The 16,574-nt window shown below is 43.1% G+C and overlaps 1 protein-coding gene and 1 pseudogene across 1 annotated transcript; both read left to right on the top strand.

Moving 5' to 3' along the window:
* The first annotated feature begins 7,139 nt into the window (after positions 1–7,139).
* LOC125083516 (olfactory receptor 13C7-like) lies at positions 7,140–8,099 on the top strand. Its single transcript, XM_047700197.1, has one exon. The coding sequence runs from the start codon at positions 7,140–7,142 to the stop codon at positions 8,097–8,099; it is 960 nt and encodes a 319-aa protein (XP_047556153.1).
* A 1,820-nt stretch (positions 8,100–9,919) lies between these two features.
* Positions 9,920–10,758, top strand: LOC125082983 (olfactory receptor 13C7-like; annotated as a pseudogene).
* The last annotated feature ends 5,816 nt before the right edge of the window (positions 10,759–16,574 follow it).

Raw genomic sequence — 16,574 nt, 5'->3', positions numbered from 1 at the left:
ATATTCATTTATACCTTTTAAATTTTGATTTGCAGACAAGGAACACCTCCTAATGAGATGATAATCACGAAGATGAATTGAGGAGGAGGTAGAAATCAATGGTGATAAACAGAATCAGATGTATTGAGACTGAAATCCAGCTCTGCCATTCACAAAAGATGCGGCCTTTGGTAAATTGTTTAACCTTTTTTTTTTTTTAAAGATTTTATTTATTTATTTATTTGTCAGAGAGAAGGAGAGAGAGAGCACACAAGCAGGCAGAGAGGCAGAGAGAGAATCAGGCTCCCTGCTGAGCAAGGAGCCTGATCGAGACTGGATCCCAGGACCCTGGGATCATGACCTGAGCCGAAGGCAGCAGATTGATGCACCTGAGCCACCCAGGCATCCCTTGTTTAACCTTTTAAATTTTATTCTCTGGAATAAGAACCTAGGGACATAATAGCACATTTCAAGCTATACTACAAAGCTACAGTAATCAAAACACTTGGATGCTGATACAAAAATAGACATTGATCAGAGGAACAGGATAACCACCAGAAATAAACCCATGCTTATCTCATCAATTAGTCTATAACAAAGGAGACAAGAATGTTAAAACGGTCAGTCTCTTCAGTAAATGGTGTTGAAAAAACTGGAGAACTACACGCAAAAGAATAAAAACTGGACTAGTTTCTTTTGTTTTACACAGATGTGAAATAAAGTGGAGTAGAGACCGAAAGGTAAGACCTGACCATAAAACTCCTAAAAGAAAACACAGGGAACAATCTCTTGCACATCAGCCTCAACAACATTTTTCAGGATATGTCTCCTCAGACAAGGAAAACAAAGGCAAAAATAAACTCTTGGACTTCATCAAGCTAAAGAGCTTTTGCACAGTGAAAGAAACCATCAGCTAAACGAAAAGGCAACCCACTGATGAGAGAAGATAATTGCGAATAATATATTTGGATAGTATCCAAAATATATAAATAAAACGTACAACTCAACACCAAGAAAACAAATAATCTGATAAAAAATGGGCAGAGGATCTGAATAGATATTTCTTCAAAGATGACCTACAGAGGGATAAAGGAAACACGAAATGATGCTCAATATCACTATCATCAGGGAAATGCAAATTAAACCCCAAATGAGATACCATCTCACACAAGTCAGAATGCCGAGAATCAATATGGCAAGAAATAACAGGTGCTGGTGAGGAAGTGGAAGAAATGTTAAAATGAAGGTTTGTGAAGTGTCTATCACAGTGCCTGGCACATGGGAGCACCTCACTCAGTGTAGCCAGTTCTGCTGCTGCTGTTGCGAAACATGTGTCCTGCCTCCCCATTCTGGATGTTTAGGACTCAGCAGGGGGACAACATACTCTGGCTCTAAATGGAGCACCGGCTTCTCTGGGAGCCCAGGGAAAGCTCAGGAGGAAACCAGCATCTGCTATACACTCTTCTCCATCTTCAGGTGACCGTGTCCCAGTCGTTATCTCTAATTGGGACAGGAAGATAGTCCCTGGAGACTCCACAAATATATAGGGCCTGTACCCTGTGCACATTTGACATTCCAAACTTTAAATTGCTTCTGGGACTAACAGGGTCCCTGTAGGAGTTCACAGCTGCTTCTTGAGGACTCCTTTCACTGCTGGGGAAGATGTACCTATGGGATTTCTGGGCTTCAGACCAGGATGACAAGTCCTCTCCATGAAGAGTCTGTAGCTGAGACACCCAGTCAGCCTGCACATCTAGGAGGAAGGATGTGAGAGAAACCCCACAAGAGGCTAAAGTTTCCATAGGGATGTAGGGGAAGAAGAAGACACAGGGTCAGAGGTAAAGAAGTCCACCAAAGGAGTGTCTGGCATCCAGGGTCTGGCGAGGGCACAGTGAGGAGCTGAGAATTGGGTCTCGAAGCAGGAGACTCGGAGAAGTGGCTGCAAGCAGGATGCAGGTGGGAAACGCTGGCTGTGGTGGGGACAGGGCTGGTGGACATGACTTTTGCAGAGCATTTTCTGAAAATGGACTTTCCTCCTCCCCCTGCCTCTGCTCCAAGCACCTTCCAGCTGCAACCAGCTGTGAGCAGCTGATGCTGGAGCAGGGAGGAGCAGCTGAGGCTAAGACCAGGCAGTCCCTCCTGCTCTACAGAGCTCACCACTGACCAAGCCCTGCCCTGACACTGCTGTTCCATCCTCCCTGGGAGGAGCCCAGAGTCCTGGGAAGAAGGCAGCCTGATTTCCACCCCCATCCTGCTGAGATTTCCGAAAAGACTGAGCCTTTCACAGGGTCAGAGGGTGAGCAGACAGGCAAGCTGGGACTCATCCCTGTCTGTGATGCCCAGTCTGTGGCTAGTTCTGTTCTCCTCACTTTCTTTCTACCCCTTATTCATGGGGATACCTCCCAAGACCCCCAGTGGATGCCTCAAATCACAGACAGTACTGAACTCTATGTATCCCATTCCTCCTATATACATGTACCTATGATACAGTTTAATTTATAAATCTGACACAGTGAGAGGTTAACAATGACCAATAATAACATACAACAATTATAACAATACCACATAATAAAGTTATATGAATGTGGTCTCTCCCTCACAGTATCTATTATACTGGACTCCCTTTCTTCCTGTGACAATGCAAGGTGAAAAATGGCCACATGATGAGCCACAGTGAGGTAAGTGACCTAGACAGTGAGATGCAACATAAGGCTACTCTTGACCTTGTCAATACAGATCAGAAATGCTATCTTCTGCTCTAAACCATAGTTAGAGGTGATGGCAGGGTGGGAACTGAAGCTTTGGAAAGCAAAATGTGAGTGAGTGACGTTATCATATCGAGAATGTTTTTCCCTGAATACAAATTTCTACCCATTGTATTAGAAAATTTGATAATGGGGGACCTGGGTGGCTCAGTGGGTTAAGCCTCTGCCTTCGGCTCAGGTCATGATCTCAGGGTCCTGGGATCAAGCCCCGCATTGGGCTCTCTGCTCAGCGGGGAGCCTGCTTCCCCCTCTCTCTGCCTGCCTCTCTGCCTACTTGAGATCTCTCTCTCTGTGTCAGATAAATAAATAAAATCTTTTTTAAAAAATGAAAATTTGATAATATCATGGCACTGGGTGACTCTGGTGGTTAAGCTTCCTGTTCTTGATATTAGCTTAGCTCATGATCTCATGGTTATGTGACTGAGCCTGCTTTGGGTTCTGAGCTCAGTAAGGAATCTGCTTGAAATCCACCTGCTCCTCCATTCCCCAAACCGCTCCCACAACTGCTCTCTTTCTCTCTCTCTCTCTCTCTCTCAAAATAATTAAAAAGTTAAAAAAGGAAAAAAAGAAAATCTGGTAATATTGAAGAGGTACAAAGAGGAAACCCTATTGATTTTGCTGTAACTTCTTTTCAGTCACTCTTTTTTTTTTAAGATTTTATTTATTTATTTGACAGACAGAGATCACCAGTAGGCAGAGAGGCAGGCAGAGAGAAAGGGGGAAGCAGGCTCCCCACTGAGCAGAGAACCCAATGCAGGGCTCGATCCCAGGACCTTGAGATCATGACCTGTGCCGAAAGCAGTGGCTGAAACCACTGAGCCACCCAGGTACCCCTCTTTCAGTCACTCTTAATAAAATATGTTGTTTACCTAATAGAGATCAAACAAGTGTGTACAATTTTGTATTCTCTCATTTATTACTGAAGGGTAATGATGCAGCTGTGTAAAAATTATAAATATAACTTTAATGTCTAAAATTCCATTATATGAAGTGCACTGTCAGGTATTTATTGGTAGACAGTTATTCTATTTCCTGTATTCATGCATACTACGGCTGTGGTGAATGTCTTTATTGAGAGACACTGGTCCTCCACTCTCATTGTTCCCAGAGGAGAAATTGCTAAGTTATATGAGTTTTTTAGTTTCTGTTCTTCTATGCAAACTGCTCTCCAGAGAGGCTGTGTGACAATGCATGAGGCTCTGGACAGCATTGTGTGCCCTTCCTTTTCTTTTCTTTTTTAATATTTTATTTATTGATTTGAGAGAGAGGGAGAGAGAGAGCATGAGTGGTGGGGAGGGGAAGAGGGAGAGGGAGTCAAGCTGACTCCACACCACACATGGAGCCTGATGTGGGACTCGATTCCAGGATCCCGAGATCATGACCTAAACCGAAGGTAGCTGCTGACCCAACTGAGCCACCCACTGTTCCCTTCCTTTTCTCAGATGCCTGATGGCTCCATAGATAATTAGTGATGAGACCCAGGTGTCACACCTGTGGGATGCAGCCACAAAGGTAAGAGCTTCCCTTCCTTTCCTGCTCTCACAGGCTGACTCTAGTCCACCTAGGATTGTGTCAGAGCTCTCTGTTTCCCTCCATCCTGAGTCTCCTCCAAAGCCTGACACGGCACTATTTCCTGCTGACCATATCTTGATGGGAAACCAAGCATTCAGATCACCTCTTCTCACACACACACACACACACACACACACACACACACACTCACCCAAAGGAAGAAGCTGTCACCTTCATCCAAGACTGGTCCCTGCCTGGTGAAGAGAGTGCTGGGCTCTCCATGACAGAATTGGGATGCCCTGGGAGGCAATGGTTCAGCCTTTTTGTGATGCACATGGGAAAACTGAGGCCTGGGTCTTGCTCTAGCTACATGGAATATCCATATCCATGGATATGAACCAGCTGGTCCCCAGCTCTGGCCTCAGTGTGCAAGATCCTCCTAGCCGTTCCATTCATCCCAATCGTACTAGCTTTCATTCAGCAACTTTAACATGGTGGGCACTAAGGACTTCCGGGACAGAAGCTCTCACGTGGGTCAAATCTGCACATCACTCCCACCCACAGCACACTGCTCATGGGAAGAAGCTTCTGTGTGCACAGCTCTGGCTCACGGGAGTGGACAGGATGGCTTCTCTAACAGAAGCCACTCTCCTTGGCCTCTCCAGCCACAGCATATCTTTATCACTATTGAATCCTGCTTGTGGCAAGGACTGCAGTGTTTCCTTTGCCTTTTCTGGGAAAAGGAAGGGGCTGGGAGAGCCACTGGGAGGCATGGGACACAAGTTGGGGCAGAGGTTCATGGCAGAACACCCAGAGTGGGCCTGCATGAGCAGACGGGAGCACCCTCACGTCCTGAATTGAGGGATGGGGGGAGGGCCCTAGGCCTACACAGAAAATACCATGAAACCCATGGTTGCATCATAAGGGAGACCTCTCCTGGCTCAGAGCACTGCTCCTCTTCAGGGCACAACTTGTACCTCCTTCTCCTTCCAGAAACATCTGGCAGTGTCTGGAGACACATTTGGTGGTCACAGCTCAAGGAGCAGGCGCTATTGGCAGCAGGTGGGCAGAGGTCAGGGATGGTCCTAAACATCTTCCGATGCACAGGACAGCCCCACACAACAAGGAGCGCTCCAGCCCCAAGTGTCACTAGTGCCGAGGCTGACAAAGTCTGGGGTCAGTGCAGGGTGGGAGTCACTCTGCCTGACAGAGTATCTCACATAAATTCCAACCATGACTGAAGCAAGAGCAGGCTGGGCTATGAGACAGAGCAGAGAGCCACAGAGCTGGTACTGCAGAGGCAGACTCTGCAACATCTGTGCGAGACAGTGCGGCAGCTATTTGGTGGGAAGAACCCAGTTTGGGGGCCTGTGATCCAACCCCAGCTCTGGTGGTCAATCTTAAGAACCAAATCTTTGGCTTCTCTGAGCTTTGCTTTCTTTTACCTATGACACCTGAATGACAGTGTCTTCTCCATGACTTGCTTCAAAGAATATGGCAGAAAATAGATGTTCATTAATATTAACCACTCGTCATCTACCCTCTGCCCACACCTACACACACACACACACTCATGACATACATATATACTTGTGTGTACACACCACTGCCATTAAGAAAGAGCTATAACGGGGTGCCTTCAGCTCAGGTCATGATCTCAGTGTCCTGGGACTGAGCACCATGCTCTCTGCTCAGCGGGGAGCCTCCATCCGCCTCTCTCTCTGCCTGCCTCTCTGCCAACTTTGATCTCTCTCTCTATCAAGTAAATAAATAAAATCTTCAAAAACAATTTTTTAAAAGAAAGGCCTATAGAAATATTACAAATAAGAATTCTGAATACAGAGTCTGGCAAAGGTAGCTCAGAGTCTGTAAATCCTCTACCCAAAGGCATGCAAGTCTTCCCATAAGCTAAGTGTTTGCAGGGAACCCAAGAGTGGAGGCAGAAAGCCAGAATATTACATAAGAATACAGTATAAACATAAAAGGACAGAGAAAAACCATTCCTTACACACCCTTGGCTAAGAGTTCACCAATACTCTAATCAGCTGGGATTAGATGTTAATGCCATACATCCTGCTATCTGATAAGTTACAATCTGCCCAGTTATTAAGAACTGAGTTAACTGGTCAGTAAGCTGCATGGCTGTCATCCCATAGTGTGGGTTCACTCACTCCAATTACCTTCTGTGGCCTTCATGAGTTCTTCCCCGTGAGGGAACCTCCCCCACATATTGCCTTTAATATGTATTAGAATAGGCAGATCCCAATTCTGAAAATAGTTAAGTCTTTTGCCGAGGGTCTGCAGACTAAGGAAGGTTCCCTCATATGGTTGAACTTTTATCTAGGCTTTATTCTGTCTGGATGGGGATTAGCACTTTTAAACAAGTTCCTTCCAAATGTAATCAAAGTTTAATGAGGCTTGAAATATTGGTAGTTTTAAGAATAGGATCAGCTTGGGAATTCTCTAAGAATCTAGGAAAGCCCAGATTAAATGAAATTTCTATGCATTTACATCAAATAGAAATAATTTACAGCATTTTCCCATGTTCATCAAAAAGAGAGGAAAAGCCCTCCTTGACTGGGCATTACCTCTGCTGGGCTCAGGTCCTGTCTCTATCATCACCTTGCTCAGAAGCCTTGGACAGGTCACTTCCTCTCTCTGGGCCTCAGTGCAGTATTTGTAAGCCCTCTTCCAGCCCTGACAATCCCCCATCTAAGATCTAAGCACACTCCTAACTACTGTCTCTTTCAGTCATTTATCTCTTATACACATATCTTCTCCTATTCTATAGCACACAGTGATGGTGTTCCAGATGCCTAAGACCTCCTCAAGAAAGCCTCCTGTGCTGCATTTGTCCTTGGCTGATGACAGAAGGCATAGCACATGGAAAAAGCCAATTGGTCTTCCCCTGTGGAAGAGTTCATTATCCTGGGGCTCTCAGCCCACCCTAAGCTGGAGAAAATTTTCTTTGTGCTCATCCTCCTGATGTACCTGGTCATCCTGCTGGGAAACGGGGTCCTCATCTTGGTGACTGTCCTTGACTCCCGCCTGCACACACCTATGTACTTCTTCCTGGCGAACCTCTCCTTCCTGGACATCTGCTACACAACCTCTGCAGTCCCCCTCATTCTTGACAGCTTCCTGACCCCCAGAAAAACCATCTCCTTCTCAGCCTGTGCCGTGCAGATGTTTCTCTCCTTTGCCATGGGAGCCACAGAGTGTGTGCTTCTGGGCATGATGGCATTTGATCGCTATGTCGCCATCTGTAACCCCCTTAGGTATCCCGTGGTCATGAGCAAGGCTACATATGTCCCCATGGCTGTCAGCTCCTGGGCTATTGGTTGTACAGTTTCTGTGGTACACACAACCTTGACAATTCAGCTGCCTTTCTGTGGGAACAACGTCATCAACCACCTTGCCTGTGAGCTACTGGCTGTCCTAAAGTTGGCCTGTACTGACATCTCCATCAATGTGATCAGCATGGGGGTGACCAATGTGATCTTCCTGGGGGTCCCAGTTCTGTTCATTTTTGTCTCCTATGTGTTCATCATTGTTACCATCCTGAGGATCCCCTCAGCTGAGGGGAGGAGAAAGGCCTTCTCTACCTGCTCTGCCCACTTCACTGTGGTGGTCATCTTCTATGGGACCTTAGTTTTCATGTACGGGAAGCCCAAGTCTAAAGATCCCCAGGGGACAGACAAAAAAGACCTTTCAGACAAGCTCATCCCCGTCTTCTATGGGGTGGTGACCCCCATGCTCAACCCCATCATCTACAGCCTCAGGAACAAGGATGTGAAGGCTGCTGTGTGGAGCCTGGTGGCTCAGAAATGTTTCGCCCAGTGATGGAGGGCTCCTCTGTGTTCCCACCCTATGAGATAAAGGACTTCAGATCATTATAGCTGCCTTCGAAAGACAAGTCATGTAATCCAGAATCCTCTCTTGACCTTCAGTCCATTTTCAGAGAATGTTTAACTTTTCAGAGTATATCTTCTGAGTTCTAGCCATACAGCTGAGAGTTTTGACAGATGCCACACAACAGATCTCTAATTGAATACACAAAGACATTCTGAACACGTGATAAAACTAAGGAGAGAGGAGCCAGCCATCAGAGCGAGCTTGGTGAATGGCCTGCACTGCGTCTACTTACACAGCCATGCACAGAGGAGAGAGGGCGCTCCCAGCACTGTTGCCATCCCTCCTAGATTTCCCAGGAAGAGTCACAGGAACAAGGAGGAAGTGGGAATTTTCATTTTGGACTGTTTTTGGAAGACAGTCAGTTTGGCTGAAGTATAAGAAGAGACAAAGACAAGTTCTTTACATAGAGAGCTTTTGGGTGGGAACAAGCTATTCTGAACACCGCATTTCTTTTTAGCTATGAGAAAATTAAAGATTTTTTTTTAATGCACTTCACTTTATGAAACACTGCTAGGAAGTTAACGGCAAGAAGGAGTATAGAGTTTGAATTTGATGCTTATCATTTACAGCAATTCCCACTAAAAAGCTAGTATTTGATTGGATAATAACTCACATTCTAGAAAAAAGAAAGATGATAGAAATATAGATAACCAATCAGATAGAGTGATGCTAAATATATCTGAAGACTTTGGGGGGCTAACATTTGATACGTTTCTTTGTTCCAGGATTTCTCAAAGTCTTTAATATGCCACAGTACACTGTGAATGTCCAAGAGATGTAAACTTGGTAGCATTTCCTAAGTCTCCATAGCTCAGCAGGATAAAAACAGGGAAGCTTTTTCTTACCTATGACCTTCGGTGGGTTGCCTAACCTATTTCAGTCTATTTCTTCATATTTCACACCTAACCACATGATTTTACATTAATTACTTATTATAGATAAGTGCTTTGTAAATGATAAGAACAATGGAACTATTAGATACCAGTTTTGGTCGTATCATGAATGTTGCCCAGTGCTGTGTGCCATGTGGAACAGAGTAAGACACCGTCCGTACATACAGCAATAGACACACAAGGTAAATGAGAGATTCAGAGGTGTTAGCAGGTGAATAGAAGCATTTTTATGGCAAGTTCTATGAAATTCTTTGAATATGGCACACATATTTAAAAAGAGAATTTGGAAAGTGAATCCTTTGTGAGAACAGATTTTGGAAGTTTTTGATCAAGTGATATTTACATTTTCTTACATTTATTAGGAATGAATTGCCTAAGGAATAGTGTTTGTTTAATAAAATTTCTGATTCTAATGTTAATCCTGTTACTAATTTTTTCTCTGCACCAGCAGGGAATAATCTTGCTCTTAGAAATACACAAAGGCCATCTAGTGGCCACTTAAGCAAACTTCAGATACTTAGTAGAGCCATGCAATATCATTGTTAGAAGAGGTTTCGGGGATTTTCTTGTTCAACCCTACGCACAGGATGCATGTTGTTCCTCTCCAATGTCCCTGACCCCAGTCAAATGGCATTTCTTGGACAACTCCAGTAACAAAGAATTCAGTACTTCCAGAGTCTAGCTTTTTCGTTCAGCCTTTGCACTCTTCCTCGATTGATGCTTAACTCTACCCTCCAGTAGCTTCTACCTTCACTCCTAATTAGGTTTAGTGCCTCTACATGAGATGTACCCAATCTCTTTCCTTCTCGTATGTGAAAGTATTCCACACAGCCCCAGCCCTTCCTCCCATGCCAAATGCTCTTTGTGCATATCCTCGTGATCTATTTAGTGCTCTTGCTGGGCAATGGGGTCCTCATCCTGGGGACTGTGTCCAACTCCTACCAACACATGATCATGTACTTCTTCCCTGGGAACCCATCCTTCTTGTAGATCCACTACACAACCACCTCAGGCTCCTTCATTCTCAACAGCTTCCTAATCTGCAGGAAAACCATCCCCTTCTCTGCCTAGGTGTGCAGATGGTTCTCTCCTTTGCCATAGGAGCCACACAGTGTGTGCTTCTGGGCATGGTGGCATTTGATCTCTATCTGGCCATCTGTAACCTCCTCAGGTACCTACTGGTCATGAACAAGCTGCCTATATGGCCATGGCTGTCAGTTCCTGGACAGCCAGAAGCATGACTGCCATGGTGCAAACATCTTTAGTGACATGATTGCCCTCCTGTGAGGACAACCTCATCAACCACTTTACCTGTGAGAACCTGGCTGTCCTGAAGTTGGTCTGTGCTGACATCTCATTGACGCAATCACTATGGCAGTGGCCAATGTGACCTTTCTGGGCATTCCAGCTCACTATACTTTCATCTCCTATGTGATTATCATTGCTACCAACCTGAGGATACCCCCAGCTCAGAGAAGGAAAAAGGCATTTTCTACCTGCTCTGCCTACCTCACATTCAAGGTTCTATAGAACTATGCTCTTTGTGTACAGAAAGCCCAAATCCAAGAACCCCACTGAGGGCAGGCAAGCAGGATGTTTCAGACAAGCTCACCTCCCTCTTCAATGGGGTGGTGACCCCTATGCTCAACCCCATCATCTACAGCCTCAGGAACAAGGATGTAAGGCCATTGTGAAGAACATGGTCCTACACAAACACGTCATCCAGTGATGGTGGAGTGGTCCTGATAGATCTCTATTCCCTAGTTTCTCTCACCTGAGGGGCTCAGAGGATAAGATAAAGGGCCAATTTCGTCAAAGGTGCATAGGCAAATCTGATTACACAGAACGCTTTGTGTGAATAAGAAAGCATTTAATGGGACGTTTCTGTCCCATTCTAGAAGCACTTCTACACAAGTATATACATTGGTCAAGCCTTATAATCATCTATCCTTGGGATGAATACTGAGCTACTTGATGTCCAGGGAAAATAACTCTTCAAGTTTTAATTTTAACTTACAAAAAGCTCTAGGCTATAGATCTGTAATACAATTGCTCCCTGGCCTCTTTCTTTGAACATGTTTGGATGGGTCCTTGATTCATATACCTTTCAACATATCCTACTCCATATTAAACAATAGTAATGTTTTATCTCTGTGCTCATTGTTTCTTTCTCCCTTTTTTCATATTAATTCTTAAAACTGTTTCTTGAATTGTTCTCTTCCTGTGTCTCCAAAATTGACCTCTTTTCTTGTCCTCAGTCATGGTCCCCACCAGAAAACCATTCACACCTCGGGAGCACAGAGTAGAGTGTGTAGGTGGTGGCAAAACTGATGTAAGGGTGAAAGACCCAGGCCTTGTTCCTTTCCCCTTGTTGAGGATGTTATTCACCCCCTTGCTTCTGTCCCTGGATAGCTGAGACCTCCCAGAGCAAATCAGAGTGATACAGAAACTGAAATGTATTTAGAAGAATCAAATGAATTCTCTTAACTTCCTGACCGGGCTCAACCATGCATGCAGCCAACTGGTGACCATCAATCACTTTTCTGCCCTAGAATACCCAACCCTACATGGCAGTCACAGGGAGAGGAAGGTGATGTTCACTAGCAGTCACTAAGAATAAACCCCTGACTTATGAGGAATTCCAAGCCACTTCCCAAGTCCAGTTAAAAGAATGAGCAGGATAGAAAGCCTCCGAGAGCTGACATGAACTTTTATCCCAATAGGAAGGAAATAAACTAGTCATCAAAACAAACAGACTTTCCTGGAAAAGAGTTACTGCAGGAAGATGGTGAGACAGTGAAGAAAAATCTCAGTGGGTTCTGCGTGGAATTTGGGAGGCTATTGGATCAATAATAACAAAAGCCATTGATCTAAGAGAAGCTAGGAGCAGAAAAAGTGGCTGGGAGATAAAAATTTGTCCTAGGGAAAAAATTGACATTGTCGATCAAATAAAATCCAGGAGAGAAAGTATTTAAAAGTACACAAAAATACTTAAAACTGAATTTTTAAAATAAAAAGAACTTAAGTTTCTCTCTGATGCTGAGAGGGAAAAAAGAAGAGGGAGAGAGAGCAAGAGACAGAATTTGTTATTAAAAAACAGGTAAGAGTCATAAGAGGTACACCACGGGAATCCATTAAATAATTCAGGAGAAGAAAACAGAACAGATGAAAGACAAATAACAAAGGAGGAGAAAAACATTTCACTGAGCAGAAATTCTGCATGTCGATTCATAAAATGTTCATCAATCACCAGGCAAGAATTGTACCACAAGACCTACCTATGTACAGTCGATCCAAAGGTAAGTTGTGATTATCATATATGCCAAAAGAATTCCATAGAGTTTTCCACAGCATAAAACTGTACTTCCCAACAAGGATCAAGAATCTGGCTGCCGCTGGCCTGCTTCCCTGCTGCCCTAAATGTAGATGCCAGAGGAACAAGGCTGACAGAGTGCTGAGGGAAAGGGGCTGAGAATCTGAATTCTTCACACCCTGACCATTGCACCTATATGACACTTGAAAAGACATTGTAGGCACGTGCAAACACAGACAGCACACACCCCTATTATCCCTTATTCAAAAAGATTTTGTTTATAAAGTTCTCCCAACAAATAGTTAAAAATAAATAAGGGAGGGACTGGGACCTATACGGTAAGTAAGACACAGTAGAGGATGTCTAAATGTCTGAAGACCAACAAAGTCTTGGAGGGGTGGGTCATAGGGGGTGGGTGAGCCTGGTGGGGGTATTAAGGAGGGCACGTATTTCATGGAGCACTGGGTGTGGTGCATAAACATTGGCTCTTGGAACACTGAAAAAATAAAATAAAATTTTAAAAAGTCTAATGAACACCTGATACCAAATGTGCTAAGACAAATATATGAAGAAATTATGAGGAAATGCATCGAGGTAAACAGTGACAACAAAGCAATGGTGTAACTCTAGGTACAATTCTAGATGACTTTATTAAGCTGAGAAATTTAGAAAAAGATGTATAGTTATATCCCATTGAAGGTCTCATCTTAAGAAGGATGTGGTGGGAAAGGGAATCTTATAATATATGAGTATAATGCATTGATACTAGAATAACAAAAGTATCAATGTGCTTGTTGAGGGGCACCTGGGGGGTTCAGTCAGTTAGCAGATGCCCTTGGCTCAGATCATGATCCCATGGTCCTGAGATGGAGCCAAGTTTCTGGCTCCCTGCTCAACAGCTCAACTCAGAGTTTGCTTCTCCCTCTCCCTCTGCCCCGGTTCTGCTTGTCGTCTCTCTCTCAGAAAAATGAAATCTTGAAAAAAATATATGCTTGTGGAAATCTTAAGAAAAATACCAGTAGACAAATATTAGCATGAAGACGTTTGAAAGAATAAGAGGACAATGAATGAGCAAAGAAACTTGATCAAATCAAAGTCATACACTGAACCTGAATAAGATTTAAATCATTGAATATTAAATACATGATACATAGTACCCAGTTTTGTAAGGGGCTTCAAGGTTTCTAACATTAGGATAGATTAGGAGATCTATTGCAATCATTTTATTAATAGATTCAAGAGGAAAAAGTGATCTCATCAACAGATGTTGACAAGTCACTTGATAAAACTTAACATTGATTTCTGACTTTTTAAAAGGAGCACACTTCAGGGGCACCTGGGTGGCTCAGTGGGTTAAAGCCTCTGCCTTCGGCTCGGGTCATGATCCCAGAGTCCTGGGATCAAGCCCCACATCGGGCTCTCTGCTCAGCAGAGAGCCTGCTTCCTCCTCTCTCTCTCTCTCTCTCTCTCTCTGCCTACTTGTGATCTCTGTCTGTCAAATCAATAAATAAAATCTTAAAAATTTAAAAAAGAAAAAAGAAAAGTAGCACACTTCAATAGAGGAAACTCCCCCTGACATGAAATAAAATATCAGAACATCAGCAAGCAGCATGTCTACGACTTGGATGAGGTCACCAGCCTTCAATGTCTACATCACTTTGCAGTCTAGATAATTAGATGAGATGAAGAAAACAAGGAACATAAATATTGGAAAGAAGGAAAAACCACAAATGTTGTTTAACTGAAAAAAATTTACTCAAATGCCAAAACTACAAGAAATAACAAGATAGTACACGAGAGGGGCTGTATATAATTCACTGCAGTTAGAAAAGTTTTACAATACCTATGGAAAATATGTAAGAAGTATAAGAGGCCTATGTCAATATCATATATTTACAATGACCATATATTAACAGGAGAAGTCATAAGATATTTTCATTTTGAAGAAGCAAAATTCCAGAATGTAAGCCTCAGGACATTTAACTATCCTCCAAGTGCCCTCTTTCAAAGCCCTTTTCCCTCTTGCCAGCAGGTGGGAAGAGCCATTCTCCACCCACTTTCCCATCCTTAGAGCAGCCCCAGCTATTAGTTGGGAGGGACTGTCAAAGCCCTGAGGCAAACATGAACGCTCCCTGATCTAAAGGTCTCAGAAGCAAAGAAAACCAGCCTTCAACTCAGTCCATGCTTTTGGAGATAACCAAAGAGTGTAGAACAGACCACTGACTGATGGAGGCTTTCACAGCTCTGCTTATGTGCTGATTACTTTCCGCCTCATTACGACTCATAACCATTTATCTCACGTTAGGATGACCCCTAAAATCTTCAAGAGATTACAGCCTCCAATGAAAGTGTTTACTGACATAACCAAATGGAACATCCCACGTGGTCGCAGACAACAGATAATGAAAGAAATTACCCAAATAGGTGAAATCAGAGCATTTCAAACAAGACCAAGCCATGATCAAAACAAAACAAAACAAAACAAAAACAACAAAAACTTTCAGCATTGAACTGGAGGTCCCAGACAGGGCAGTAGGGCAAGAAAAGAGACAAGCCTATCAAACTGGAAGGAAGACGAAAGTTGTCATTATTCACCGGTGTTATTATTGCCTACTATATACAAAATCTAAATACCTATGAGATATATTACAAACATTTAAAAGAGTGTTCCTCAACACTAAATCAATGTACAAAAAATATATTGCATTTCCACATTCCAGCAACAGGTTATGAAATATTTTAAAACATGTGAAGAAATATAAATGTACATGTTTATATATTTTAATATAAGCATGCATGTTTAGATATTTAAATATAAATGTTAGGGGCGCCTGGGTGGCTCAGTGGGTTAAGCCGCTGCCTTCGGCTCAGGTCATGATCTCAGGGTCCTGGGATCGAGGCCCGCATCGGGCTCTCTGCTCAGCAGGGAGCCTGCTTCCCTCTCTCTCTCTCTCTCTCTCTCTCTGCCTGCCTCTCTGTCTACTTGTGATCTCTCTCTGTCAAATAAGCAAATAAAATCTTTAAAAAAAATAAATAAAAAATAAATATAAATGTTAGTATAGAATTACATATAAATAAACTTTAGTATATGTTTTGATATATATTAAATTATATATTGTATTATTATATAATTATATATTAAATTAATATATGTTAATTTAATATATTAATGATACTAAAATAGAGTAATGTTTCCTATTCATGGGCCAGGAAATTCACTATGGAGATATTAGTTCTCCTCAAATTCATCTATAGATTCAATGTAATGCCAATTTTAAACCCCCAAAATAACTATTCTACAATTAAGAAGTTGGCTCCATAATGTATAGAGAAGAACAAAGGACTAAAAACAGCCCAGACGGGGCACCTGGGTGGCTCAGTGGTTAGGCCTCTGCCTTCGGCTCAGGTCATGATCCCAGGGTCCTGGGATCGAGCCCCGCATTGGACTCTCTGCTCAGCGGGGAGCCTGCTTCCTCCTCTCTCTCTCTGCCTGCTTCTCTGCCCACTTGTGATCTCTGTCTGTCAAATAAATAAAATCTTTAAAAAAAAAAAAAAACAGCCCAGACACATTTGAAGATGTACTGGGTGGGGATAAAGGGACATACCCTATGAGATATCAAAGTATACTATAAAGCAATATCGATTGGGGCAGCATAACATCAACCACAGCAACAGACAAATAAACCAATGGAAAAGAACAGAGATACCATACACCACACTAAGAACAGAAAGGACAAGAACCATATGATCTTCTCAACTGATGCACAAAAAACATTTGACAAAATACAGCAACCTCTCTTGATTAAAACTCTCCACAGTGTAGGAATAGAGGAAACATCATTATCATAAAAGCCATATATGAAAAGCCCACAGGGAATATCATTCTCAGTGGGAAAAAACTGAGAGCTTTCCCCCTAAGGTCAGGAACAGGACAGGGATGACCACTCTCACCACTGCTGTTCAACATAGTGCTAGAACACCCAGGCTCAGCAATCAGACAACAAAAAGCAATAAAAGGCTTCTAGTCAAAGAGGTCAAACTCTCACTCTTCACAGATGATGTGACACTCGATGTGGAAAACCCAAAAGCTACTACCCACAAACTGCTAGGTCTCATATTGGAATTAAGCAAAGTGGAGGGTATAAAAATCAGTGCACAGAAATCAGTTGCTTTTCTATACAGTAACGATGAGTCGGA

The sequence above is a fragment of the Lutra lutra genome, chromosome 13, assembly GCF_902655055.1.
Source record: "Lutra lutra chromosome 13, mLutLut1.2, whole genome shotgun sequence".
In the NCBI taxonomy this organism is placed as follows: Eukaryota; Metazoa; Chordata; class Mammalia; order Carnivora; family Mustelidae; genus Lutra; species Lutra lutra.
This window is presented reverse-complemented; position numbering and strand designations above follow the sequence as displayed.